Here is a 13976-nt window from a genome sequence, read left to right on the forward strand (position 1 = left end):
AAATGTTAAGTAATCAAAAGTGAAAGTACTCATTGTGCAGTGGTTGTTATCAAACCGCAGGTAAGAACTTGAACTAGCTTGTGGGATGCAACCCATTTTAGTTAAGTGGCGTGTAAATCTGAATTTAGTAAACAGCTGGAGCAGTTGGCTCCTGGTCATCTTTTCACTAGTTACTTATTGCAGCTTCTGACACTTTAGAAATCATTGACTGAAATATGGAGATATTTGATAAAAAAAATTTAAAATAAAAAACATATTCAGGGTTGTATGGAAGCCCTGAGAGGCAAGTGAGAAAAAAAGGGTAATCTTTATAAGTTACTAAATCAAAAATTTGGCAGGTGATTTTTTTTCCCCCCGTCAGAATATTTTTTTGTCTTTGTTGTTGTAATACTCAATTTGGCCACAAGAGGCCGAAATATAAATATGCAGGCAGACTGTCACCGTGTCCTTTGTTATATGTTCTTTAGACCTACATATCTGATAGCTCTGCTTTAATCCAAGTGTGTGTATGACGTAGTTTTGTCCAACTGATGACTCAAGCAGTCAGATAGGTGGAGATTAATCCCTACTGCAGTTAAACAGGGATAATGAAACGGATGGAGCCGGACTCGTTCCAAATTAAACAAATCAACAGCTCTCACACCGTCTCAACCCACTGGACAAACATGCCTCCTCCTGTTTGTCCTTCAGCTGGGGACACACCGAGCCGATAACTAAGAACTAGCAGCGACGAAGGCCACCCGTTGGGTCCCCTCACGTCTTTTCATTATTATTCAATGTATTTATTTATTTATGTATTTTATATTTATTTTGAAATGTAGGTATTTATGTATTTGTTTTTAATTATTTATTTCTGCATGATTTTCCCTTTGCATTGCACCTGTTATTTATTTCCCCAGACTTATTTCTGTATACATTTCTGCCTCATTATGAGGAATTTTTATTTGTGTATTTAATAAAAATAAATCCATAAATAAATAAGTGAAGATTAAACAGAAGAGTAAAGAAATAAGGGAATTAATACAAAGAAATAAATCAAGAAGCAAATTAAAAAAGAGATGTCAATTCATGTCATTTTATCAATTAATTAATGGCTACATTTATTTCTAATATTATTTTTTCTACATTTAATGACATTTATTTTTGATTTTGGCAGGTTCTGTCCTCCATATATGAGTACTTCTTGCCGTCACACCTATGGGGGCATCGTCTGGTTGAAGTTGGAAACACTTTTGTCAAAAATATATCACTGAATTCTGTCGTATTAAGATTTCCCTTTACTGAACTAAAGTGCCTCGACCATGAAAAAAAGCCGCAGTCTAAAACTACACTAGTATGTAGACACACCCCTGTCTATACAGCGTATCCTCACATACACTCGCATGCATGATAGAAAAGACAGGAAGCCATGTTTTGAACAACGTTGTGGATTAGGTTTTAATTCTCAGGTGATTTTCAAATCAGTTTCTTCACAGATACAGAGCTTTTAAATTTTAATAGTATTCCTCCCTCACTGTACAAGGCTAGAAAAAGTTCACAGCAACAGCACACAAACATACAAAATAGGTTTTACCAAATTCAGTTGTGTTGTTTGTTATTTTTTTTTACATTTTTTTTAGCTTTTTCTTTCATGTTAAATACATCTGAACTCTAACCCTGGTACGATGCCCAACCATAGCAAAAAATTGATTTCAAGTCAAATGTATACAATCTTATTTACACGAGGAACATTTGATCAAAGTGCATTGAAGAGAGTCCTGATTGACGGTCATGTCTTTGAGGGATGACGGGTAAATATATACAATGTTTACAAATGCTGTAACCGTGGTGATCCTTACTCAGCTTCTATTATAATAATAATATTAATAATAATAATAAACACTGACTGAAAAAACAGCTTGTAAGAATGCACTCCAGGAGGTACCGTTGGACAGAAAACATAAAAATAACAAAATAAAGCTGAGCAAATAAAAGAAAACTTACATCTTGGATATTACTGCCCAAAACATGATCGTACATAAATATTCACACATCTGAGACTGTTGGGGATCAGAGGAGGCAAGAAATAAAGTTTGGATTAAGTTTCCGCCTCACTTCTTAATGACAAAAAGTAGTCCCGCGCTATCTTCAACACGTTGAATACTGACAGCTCAGATCCTGTTTTAAATCCTGTCCAGCAGAGTCGATCTGTTTGTCGAGAGAAATACTGTGTCCTCCTATCAGCTTTCCACTTCAGTTTGAACACAGAAAACCTCGTCAGATGTGATCAAATTGTGGAAGTTCACCGCGTTTCTCTCATCCGTTGTATAAAGATGGCGTCGGACTCCTTTGAGAGGACGGGGCAAAAATAAAGACCGGAAGCTGTGTCCCGAAAATAATAAGGACCAAATGAAAAAAAAAAAAAAAAAATCCTTAATACTTTGGAGTGAAAACCGTTATGGACACGTAATTCATTGTAGTATTCACATAATAAATAACATTTCATCAAGTCATCCTCTCCACAGATAATGACATAATGCACTTCAGAAGGCATGTGGTCGTACTGTAAGGGCTGCTGCTGCTACGGACAACCGTCGGCATGGGAACGAGGTGGCGCCATGCAACGCTTACGGGCTGCCGTAACAAAAAACACCCCAAAAAACCAAGACGATCATGATAAATCGTCATCTGTGCTCACTATCGAAATCTGGAGACAGAGAGAGGGAGGAGAGAAGAGAAAGAGTTGGCTTAATCAAATGTTTTATTTCTGTCTTAGAGTTGAGTTAATACTGGAAGGGTCTGTCCAACGTGAAAAACACAGCTACAAACACCTCTAAAAGTTCATTAAATCAACACGTTGCATCTCGTTTGTTACATTTGCAAACAAAAGGAAACTAGAATTACTGCCGCGCAGTTGTATTGCCTCCGCCAACCAGTCAAGTTGCAGTTTACATCCATGTCTGTTCAAAATGTCATCACTTCATCATTTTATCCTGTTAGACATTAGTGTGAAATTGTCATGATTAGGCCATGGCTGTCGCCGGCACGGAGGCATAATAAAACCTGTTAGTTTGCTTTGTGTGCGCTGCAGCTGTGAGGGTGACAGCAGTAGGTGTGTGTGTCCGTCTTGTGGCTCTGGCCGGGGGTTTAGGTTAATCTCTAATCTGTGTACAGAGAGACGTGCTCTCAATGCACTAAGGATTAATAAAGGCCACAGGGTCAGGGTGAGAGGAGAGGTTTAAACCCAGCCATAACAAAATACGCACAAGCAGAAGATGTGGCAAGAAGCTACCGACAAAATCTATGCGAGAAATCTTGCTGTGAAACGAACCGTATATGAAGTAATGAAGAAATAGGAAAATATTACTGTGACAGCAAGAAAGGAGACAAAACATCGACAGGAAGGTTTCAATACATAGATGCCCTACGCTCTGAGGTTGTTTGATGTGTTTACTCACCGCGGGGTAGGTGTGACCCACGTTGGCGCCGTGCCGGGTGATGTCGATGTTGAGGTCTTCTTCTGTGGTCTTCAGGTAGACGGGGTTGTCAAAGTTCATGCTCTTCTGGTTCTTCAGCTGCCAGTTCCTCCACATCAGGTAGCCGCCCGCCACTGCCATTGCCAGCAGCACTGAGCAGACAGGACAGACACAAACAGTCAGATAATCCATAATATTCAGTATCAGGGCTGAGAGGCTGTAGTTCCCAAATGTGTAATTCATAGATTGTGCCCTCAAATTAAAAGTAATTTCCACAGCGGCAGCTAAAGAGCAGATCCAGTTATATTACCATAAGTGCATTTTAAGCTTGGAAGCTTGGATGTTAGTATGTAACTACAACATTTACGTGGTAGCTGTGTTTGTTTCAGTACATACGATAGTCTTGAGTGAGTGTGTGTGATTTCTACGTACAGACAGGCAGTATGGCCCAGGCAGCAGCAGACCCTTTGGCTGTGGAGTCCACCTGGATCGACGTGCTCACGTTGGCTTCTGAAAGACGAAACAAACCACAGTTCAACACTTCAAACCCAACACACACTTTCAGGACATCTTCTTGCACACTTATGTTAACATGTTGAATAGAAGAAGGTTTAGTCAGAAGTTAGACTGACATATTCTACTGAGAGGTATGGAGGTCAGGGGGTGGAGTGAAGTGGAGTGGGGTTGGGAGGTTCAAGAAGAAAAAAATAGAAGAGAGAGCAAACAAAGATTCTGGGTACAAACACTGAATTGTTTCATTCTGAGAAAATGTCAGCTGCCGTAAATCTCATTTTCACATCCTGTCACGATATTGAAGTTGCGAGTTTGACAGTTTGGCTCCAAACTCTAAAGCTTAAAACTCTGTTACATCACTGTGTAAAGAATGGTTTTATTCTTTCCCCTGGGTCAACATTATCCAGCAGGCCGTGTGTTTTGGTGACAGCGACGAGTGAGTGACATGACTGGCAAACAGCTCGGCTGAAAGACTTCAGGACAAAGAGATAAAAAAAAAAACAGGGTTTGTTAACTCGTGTTCTTCCTGCCAGTCAGTCTGCTCTGCTGCCAACTGGCTTGGTGATGTCATCAACATGCTTCTCAGCCACAAAATGAATAAGACACAGAGCGACTGGCCAAACTAATGATAAACAATAAATCTTAACTGTACAAATACACCAGAAATTCTACTTCCACAATAATTTAGTCATCTGCATTTTAAATACTACAACATTTAATGCATTAAAAACTAGAATAACCACCTCACAGTTGTATGCCTCTGCCAATCAGTCAAGTTTTTCATATTGTCAACAAATACCATGAAAATACCAAAACCATAAATGTGTTAGTCAGCCTCTCAACACTTCGACTTCCATCCCATCTGTGGTACTCGCTTTGTAAATCTTTACAAAACCGCTCACAAATATATAATTTCCTAAAACAGCTGGGCACTGTAGTTTTTAAATCAAACGTAGCTCAAACAGGAGGAAACAGTGCATTTGTTGGGGGCTATTTTCAGTGGCGGATTAACCCACATTTGGTGCTCTAGGGAGTATTTCCAGCAGCAGGATGGTGGGATTGAATCACAATAAACTACAGTGTGTGTGTTCATGGTAATGAAGGAACAGGTCACCCAGTACAACAGTGAGGCTCACTGATGTGCTTTTAATAGTTTTTGGACAACGATGGAGCTCTATTGGACAGAGGAAGAAGAATTATTAGGCTTTGGGTACACTGATACTTGTTAGTGGGATCAGTTCATGGCTTGTTTTGGGCTCTTTTTGGAGTTTGTCGACAATAAAAAAGATTAGGATTTGTTTTACAACCCAATTGTGTCATACTTTGCAGACAATGCTCTAATCGGGGGCTGTATTTTGAGTTTCCATGGAGGAGGGAAAGAAAACACTGCAAGTCTGGTGTAGGCATACATTCTTTGTGTTCCCTGGAAAGCTGACATCAGAGTTGCACATCAGCAAGTCTCAGACTCATTTTCTTTTGCATCATTTTCCACTTCTTCTTGCATAACTTCCAGTTTCCAGAAGGATTTGAGTCATAACCCCTGTGTGTGTGCAGTAATGCAACAATCTCACTTCCATTTAACTATAACCATAATGGAAGTTGCACGGATCCGCAATAGGTTTTGGTGATGAGGTTGTACTTCCTTGTTTCTGCCAATAGGTGCTGCTCCTGAGCTGTGCTTGCACGCAAACATCTGCTAGTGCAAAGTTTGATGTTGATCTGTGGTTTAATATCCAGATAACCTTCCTCACCAACTCGTTCTACAGTAGCAAAGGATCAGAACATAGAAAATGCTCCACACCCTGTGCAGATGAACTCGACAGCATCAGTAGCAGGGAGAAGAGAGCGGACAGCTTTTACCAACATTATGGGCTTAAACACAAAATCGAGGGTCAAACTAACTGAAAGAAAAAAAGTCATGAGAACCAGCGCTGTAATCAGAAACAAGCAAGAGCTCATCAGCAAACCCTGTGTTTCTGATTAGAGTCCCTGTTTCTAAACTCATTCACCAACTGCATTTTTCAGAGGATTAGGACAAAGGTAGTGAGCAAACACTTCATTCTAGCACAAGTTTACCGATCCCATGTGAGTCTGAAACGTTGACGGGACTGAGCAATGTGGCAAAATCCACATAAAGCTGAAGTCGAGCCAGAAATCTGACCCAAGACAGACACGAAGCACATACATAGGTTACGCCAAGGTTGGCAAAATAGTTGTGAAAAAAGCAACAAAGACCTGAAATGTACTGGATTCACAAAATTGAATGTAGAGCTATAATCTACTGATTTTTATCTGTGAGTAGATTAAACATGCATTGTGATTAAATCCAATGAGAAACACGTAGAAAGCAAGAAAGGAAACACATTTGTGCACTGAGATACAGACAATAAATCTCAAAAACCACAACAAACAAGGAGAAAATGTAGCCTGAGCAAACATACTGTATGAGTAAAATCGAAAAAGGACAAGACAATCTGTTATCGGAAAGCAAAACAGCACACCAGTAAAGATTACTAACAGCCACAGGTTGTCAAAAGGTTGAATCAAAGTTAGAAGCGATGATGAAGAGAACATTTTGTGCTGAAATATTTGTTAATGAATCAAAAGAATTCAAGGTTGAGTGTTTGATCTGAGTTTTGGCACTACAGTTCCCATCATTCTTTGGCTGATGTAATCAGGAAGTATAATGTCATGGAGTCAGTGGCTGTGTCAGACTGCATTACATTGACCCGAGTGTGTAATTTATCCACTACAAGTTGCCCTCAATTCCAATAATGGAACAAATAAAGTAGTGTCCATGGTGTGTATACTATTTTCTGATAATAGACAATAAACCCTGTCAATTATGACGTATAATGATGATTTATGTGCGCCTAAAATCTCAGTTTACTGCTCACTATGGACTCAACTATGAGTGTCTATTATCTGGAAGGTAGTGAATGAGTGAACAAGGGATTGGTTTGGACACAGCTAAAGAGTAACGTGGGCTACACTTATACACCCATCTTATAATCAACTACTGAATTATTTTGTTATGCTCACAACATTCAGGCCTAAATAACAGACCAGAGGACAGCTGGGATGGAATTACCCCTTGAATACCTCAGGCTACTTGACCATGTGTTACAAATTAAGTATAAACAGACTTAAATCAGTTATCTGAAATACACAGGGGCCTGAAACACATTTGAATGTGCATCATAACCCAACAACAAACACCAAAGCACAGACAGAAGCCATCATTACAGATACGCTTGGCAGGAAAAAGACATTAAACCCAGAATGCTAAAAAGCTCTACACGGCACCGTGGACACAAGAAGGGATTTTACCATTTAATTATGCAGTAGAGTAACAAAAAGGCTGATTCAAGAGCACATGTGGGCAGGAAAAGACAAATGAAATGCAATGAAGGCTGCAAGCAAAAAACAATTAAAAAGGACAGATGTCCAGTTTAACAATTAAAATGGAAAAACACCTCCTGAATCCACAGTAAGGGATGAGAACAATTCAGTTTTTAACAAACATGCTTTAAAGCGAGTCAGCAGAGGCAGGCAGCAGAGCAGGGAGCAGCTGATGGCTTTACCTGGGGGTGGCTGTGTCAGAGCTTTCCCATCATCCTTTGAGGGACCTTTGGTAGAACGGTCTGTCACAGAGAGCCAAGAGTCATGCTTTTGAAAACAAAACATCAGGCTGCACAAGTTGTCCTATTTTTAAACTGCACACACGCAAAGTAGGCCTTCTTTGAAAATAGACCAGACCTCAGGAGACTAAACTAGTAAATAGACGCTCGATGGATGAAAGCGGGATCCATTTTTGCTCGGAGAGAAAGAAGCAAGCCATCACCAAGCTAAGAGACAATATACACAAACAGCAGCAGCGTTACATATTTACATGAAGACAATCCTTATGGGTTTCCTGCTGTGATACAGTTCACACTAAAGCCAGATGCACACAAAGGCTGGAAAAGTGAGGGGACGACATTCAGAAGCAATTGAAGAGGTTTAAAGCCACATCGCACTGTAAACTGCATCTATTACAACGTCTCTATCTGCATCTGTACAACCAGGACAGACAGCTGCAGCTACAATAGAATCCTTAAAGGAGAATCAATGCAGCCTTGATTAGCAGAGGCAGCAGAGTGTTGCTGTGTTTACTGTTAGGTCTCCTGTGTAGGAGTTGATAATGGATGCATATCATGTTGCTGCCAAACAATACAACAGTGAGCACAGTCTGATTCAGACTAAAACAGTATCCACAGCCTTTATCTACAGGACATTACTGTATACTAGTGCTGAAAAAATTGATCAGTAAGCTGATCTACAGAAAATTATGGCAATTTTACTAATCAATTAAGTCATTTTTCAAGCAAAAACATTGAGAGTACTCCACCAATTTAGCACTGTGGATGCACAGTAGAAAGTTTTAGACAAAAGGATCAAAATCGATGCAGCAGAACTGGAGATATTTACAGAGTCTTTCTTCCTTGTCAAAACCTGGCGCCTACATTACCCACAATTATCCATGACTGTTCTTTTCATTCTTCACACAACCTACTTCTGTTACTTTTCACGTGTGCAACCGACTGCAACACCATGAATGTCTTTGAGAACAGACTGTCTAAAAGTGTCTGCTGTTAGCAAAATTTGTACAATTCATCAAATTGAGACCACAAAGACGAGCAAAATGCACAAAATTCTTGGAGAAACACCAGGGGGGGTGCAAGATGCAGCGACGAGGAGGTTATGCTGGTGGGCTTTTTGCCCTACCTTTGAATGTGGCTAAAGCTTTTTGTACAGAAACGTGTGCAAACATAGCTGTTCACAATAACAACTTCACAGGGAACCTTGAAGACTGCTTAAAGCTAAATCTAAATTAATCAAATAAGGGATTGGAAAGGATTTGTATTTGATTAGCATGTTTGATTCAGACCTTGGATAAAATATTGACAAACCGTAAGGGTAAAACCCTCAATCTGAAACTACAGACAGGTCAGACTAAAGATGAATAATACCCTAGGAAACAGAAAGTGTGGAACTAAGAGGAGTCCCAACGACATCCTGTATTTCAGCCTGAAGGAAAACACTCCTCAGCTGCCTCTAAAGGCTGTTATATAAACCCCTTAGTGGTAGTTTCAGGTTCAACCCCTGAAGAGAAGAGCATTTCTTATTACTTTCTTTCACTAACGAGATTAGAGCCGGTCAAAGCTGCAACCGCACAATGCTCTACAGTTCCTATTCGTCTCAGCTGCAACGGCTGTAAAATGGGATAAATATGTTAGCTGGCGGTTTAGTAAAGAGCGGCGAGGCCTTTGGCTACAGCCCAACTAGGAGGAAGGTGGAGGAGCATTCAGGGAGTGACAGGCATCCCGCTTTAACCCCTCCCACACTATTCTGGTATTCAAAGTGTACCAGAAACACAGACAGGCGTGTAAACACAGTTGTACAAACACATACATGACACTCACAAGACAACCTGAGCATGCACGAAAACTTGCACGAACACCGTCAGATACACAGACACTGCAGGAATAAAGACACCCACAAGCTGCATGAAATTGTGAAAAGAAAAAAAAAAAAACACACAGTCTGGGTGGTACATTCAGTTATCACAGCGGCTGTAAAGAGCCTGGAGGCAGCTCTAGATTCCCAAACAGCCCGTGAGGAGGCGAATCAGGCTGCAGGGACTCTCACTATAAGAAGGCCATTACATTTCTGTAGAGCAGGCAGGCTGTAAACCTTCTGTAGACCTGCTACAGAGCTGGCATATTGTTATTGGTGCAGAGAGTTCATCTCATCCTACCGTATCATATTCTGATTACACACCTCTATCGCCACCCATATCTGGGATTTTTTTTTAAAGATTCAAATAGGTCAGGTGTTGTGGTCAAATCAATGCAGTTATAGACTCATGGTGTCGGTTAGGGTTGTCACAATAACCGCAATATTGCTATTGACAAGTCAACCGCAGGGGATGGCAAGGAACCGCCACAACCGCTATGTGTGCACATATCTTGAGGTCAAAGGTCAAGGGACCCCTTTGGAAATGGCCATGTCAGTTTTAAACGTTATTTAGCCTCCTTCGTGACAAGCTAGTATGACATGGTTGGTACCAATGGATTCCTTAGGTTTTCTGATTTCACGTGATGCCAGTACCTTCACTCTAGCTTTAAAACTGAGTCCCCTACAACCTAAAAATCCCAAGTTGCGTTAATGCGTTAAAGGAATTAGTGGCGTTAAAACGAATTTGCGTTATCATGTTAACTTTGACAGCCCTATTTTTAACTTGTGAACCATGTAAAAGCCAAACTTGAATCGATTTGTCCTGTGAGAATTTGATTAGTATAAATCAGGTCAAGCTAGAGCATCAGTTAACTCTGCAGCTCTTCTTTATAATTCAGGACAACAAGGTGGTGTTTTAAGTTTTTTTCTTCCTCAGTAAAACCTTGGCTACTGCAGCTTCTTTACAAAAATAAGCCCCATGTTGTTTATTTTAAATAAGTAATGTCTACATTTTCTCTGCATATGAGGATGGTCAAAATTAATTTACTAAAGAGAAACACCCGAAAATTCTGCCCATTTCACCAATATACAAACACATTTGAGGTAGATTTAAATGGAGCAGGAGAAGATATTTCAAAAGGAAGACAGGCTGCACAAACTGTCAAGAAACTCTGGAAACAGACTGTTCTCACTTGGAAATCGAGGAGAAAACTCTACAGGCTAACTAGGCAGACTCTCATTCAGTAGGGCAGGAGGACGATGGTGCACAGAGTTGCCAGGGAGATGTTCCAGTACTTTGTGTACACCAGTGTCTCGGTCTACAGTTTGAGTCCAATTAGGAGACTATGTGCACTGAATTCAGCTGTCAGGTTCCTATCCGACGCCGCTTCAGTATGAAAAGGCTAATCTGTGGGAGCGCAGAAAGGAGCTGGGCGGCTAAAGACAAAAACAACTGGGGCAGAGTCGATCAGAGAAAGAGAGAGAACAGCGTTTCCCAGCAACCTTTTGCGCAGTAAAGACAAAAACTGATGGAGGGCAGGGCTTCACTTTAATTTAAAAAAGCAGTTTATTTGATCATATTGAACAGAACATTGGAAGTAATATTATCAAACAAGTACTTTTGTCGCTTTTGACCTGTTCGCTCAAGTCCTTTCCTTGTTTTCAATTACAAACAAAATATTTAGTATTAAAAGGTGCAGTGTGTAGGACTTCGCGGCATCTAGCGGTGAGGATGCAGATTACAACCAACTGAAACTTCTCCCGTGTGCGAAGTGTGTAGGAGAACTACGATGGCAGACGCGAAAACATGAATGGCCCTAGAGCCAGTATTTGGTTTGTCCTTTTTGGGCTACTGTAGAAACATGGCAGCTGGCTCCATGAAGAGGACCCGCTCGCTATGTAAATATAAACGGCTCATTCTAAGGTAACGAAAACACAACGATTCTTAGTTTCAAGTTATTATACACTAAAGAAAAGGTATGTACCGATTGCAAAACTCTGGGCCGATACCGATGTTTGAAATAACAATTTGGCCAATTGTGCTTCCAGCTTTGTGACATACATTTCCTGTTTCAACACAACAATGCCACTGTACAGAAAGGTCCATAAAGAAATTGTTTCCCAGTTTGGCGAGAAGAACTGGACTGTCCTGCTCAGAGCCCTGACCTCAATCACCCAACACCTTTGGGATGAACTGGAACTCCGACTGCGAGCCAAGCCAGCTACAGAGAGAAAATCCCTGCAGCCAGGTTCCAAAATATTGAGAAAACCTTCCCAGAATACTGGAGGCTGTTTTGAAATGACATGTTCATCACATATGTGTGTTCTACCCCATAAATTCAACTGTCATGGCACTAACACAGTCACATCCCACTCACGAGTCCAGAGAACTGAAGGCAGCTCAAACTAGGACTGAAGCCAACAGGCACAAATGAACCAGAGGACAGAGCTGCCCAAGAACGACTGGAAGAAGGAACAACTTCGGGAACCCACAGCTGTCAGGATGAGACCACAAAGACACGTTGAAACCAAAGAGGTGAGGAGACAGAGCTTGCAGCTGAGGACGGTGTTGAGACTTGCCAAGAAGATGCTGAAAAAACTGGATCACAACAACTGACTCAGCTGTGACTGCTAACACAAAGACAGCTGGGTTTGTGGCTGGCATGGATACAGATAGAAGACAAGCGCAGCGGGAACACACTCACACCAAGGAGACATGCTTGAGCGGCTGAGAAGCAGAGGGAAAAGAGGGGGGGAGTGATGAAACTTTTTTGCATCAAAGCCAGTTTAACCCAAAGAATTAGACTCAATTAATTCTGTTTCTTACAATTGATTCTGTGTTTTGCTTATCTCCCTTTAGCCTTTTTCAGAAAAAAAAAAAAAAAAATCAATTCTTTAAGAAAAGGCACATTTGAGAAAAGCAGCGCAGCAAACGGAAGAAAGGAAGCAGAGAGGAATGCACAGGATCGCCTTTGTGCGTGCAGCTAAATGCACCTCATGAACCTTGACTAATATTCAAATGTTCAGATTTGCATACATAAGAAACACCACTTGGAAGCTACAGATGGTCTCAAATGCTCGTGCATAGGTCACTAGTATGGCATTTGTTTTGATTATAGAGACCTGTCAAAATGAATGTGAAGAAATGATCTTGATGCTCTTGGTTCAGGTGCAAACATGACACACATGAATAAGTGACTCACCAGGTCTGCAGCGTAGGCCGTCGGCAGCCAGCTCCTGGCCCTCCGGACACACACAACTGTATTTGGGGGAGTGTTTGTTGATTTGCGGTGCGGCCAGACACATGTAGCTGCAGCCTCCGTTTTCGCCTTTCTCTGCGCACCAGTTAGTGCCTGAACACAAGATTGAGATCAGATCTGATTAGTTTGACAAAAATAGATAGAAAATCTGCTATCAGGTTGTAGTACAGAAATCATCAATCACATAAGATTAAGCCAGTACTGGAAGGAGCTGATATCTCACATGTACCCATGATGATATACAAGTTGTCCCAAAATATTTAATTAAGTTTTAAATCTGATCTGGTCAGATACAGAACTTTAAGATATGTGATCAGACCTAGACTACCACAGGTTTTTGCTATCCATGCCATCTAAAATAAAGTGAAACATACATTTAAATTGCGCTCTTTCCTCTGCTGTTGATATTGTTTAACAAAGTTCACTTGACCTTGGAAACAGCAGATTGACCAAACAATCTCAACCCAAGGTCCACTTACTAGCTTGTTCCAAGGCATTTAGTCACATCACACGCCATTTTGCTGTTGTCTGGGCTCAACACTAACTTTTAAAAGTGGTTGCTATGCTGCCGAACCCTAACCCTTGCACATTTGTTTGTGATGTTGACGGGTTAATCAAACCTTTCACCCCACAGTCATACAACTAAATTTGCGTCTCTAAATCAGATGCTTGTGAGCATGCGAGTAAACATACCAACACACTGGGGATGAGAATTGACATGATTTTATTGATACCATTATCGATTGTGTTTATAGGTCTGATTCTGTTGTTAAAAAGTGGTTGCCACTGATGGCCACCAAAGGCAAAGATTTGGTTGCCAAAATTTGGTTCTAAAATGGTTTCAAAGAGCAACATGGCAACCCTTACTGTTGAGCCTTGGTTGTTATGGAATTGTAAACACTCAAACTTTGGACTTTTTTGGACTTCTCATGTGTTGGCTTAAAAGTTGAACTTTCAAGCTCAACTGAGCAAACTCTAAACGCTGGTGGCCGTGTGAAAGCTAGTAAGCGAAGATTGTTTTGTCAAAAAGCAAAAACCTATTGGTTCCTACCTCCCATACAGCTTTAGCTAGTAGACTTGTATCAATTATGGCTGCATGATTACAACTTAAATGATAATCATCATACTCCCTGTACCCGAATCATGTGTAATTACAGCAATTTCTCATCATTAACCTTCATTAACTAACATAAAAAAAGAAGAAAAAAGTCTCCACAGGCAGCTTTGAACTTGAGGTTGCTGTGATTTC

General features: G+C 40.7%; 1 protein-coding gene across 2 annotated transcripts in view; it reads right to left on the reverse strand.

Moving 5' to 3' along the window:
• Nucleotides 1-1411: 1411 nt before the first annotated feature.
• The window catches only part of vldlr (very low density lipoprotein receptor), a 50551-nt gene continuing 37986 nt past the window's right edge, over nucleotides 1412-13976 (reverse strand). Inside the window, exons 16-20 of one of the 2 annotated variants that reach the window (XM_074617056.1) lie at nucleotides 12671-12820; nucleotides 7553-7612; nucleotides 3888-3965; nucleotides 3438-3607; nucleotides 1412-2686 (exon numbers count right to left, since the gene is read on the reverse strand). In XM_074617056.1, coding sequence (XP_074473157.1) covers nucleotides 2651-2686; nucleotides 3438-3607; nucleotides 3888-3965; nucleotides 7553-7612; nucleotides 12671-12820 — 494 coding nt within the window. In that variant the 3' untranslated portion in view covers nucleotides 1412-2650. The remainder of the gene's footprint in view (nucleotides 2687-3437; nucleotides 3608-3887; nucleotides 3966-7552; nucleotides 7613-12670; nucleotides 12821-13976) is intronic. The other variant, XM_074617057.1, reaches the window with a different exon arrangement.

Source organism: Sebastes fasciatus, chromosome 19 (genome assembly GCF_043250625.1).
Source record: "Sebastes fasciatus isolate fSebFas1 chromosome 19, fSebFas1.pri, whole genome shotgun sequence".
In the NCBI taxonomy this organism is placed as follows: Eukaryota; Metazoa; Chordata; class Actinopteri; order Perciformes; family Sebastidae; genus Sebastes; species Sebastes fasciatus.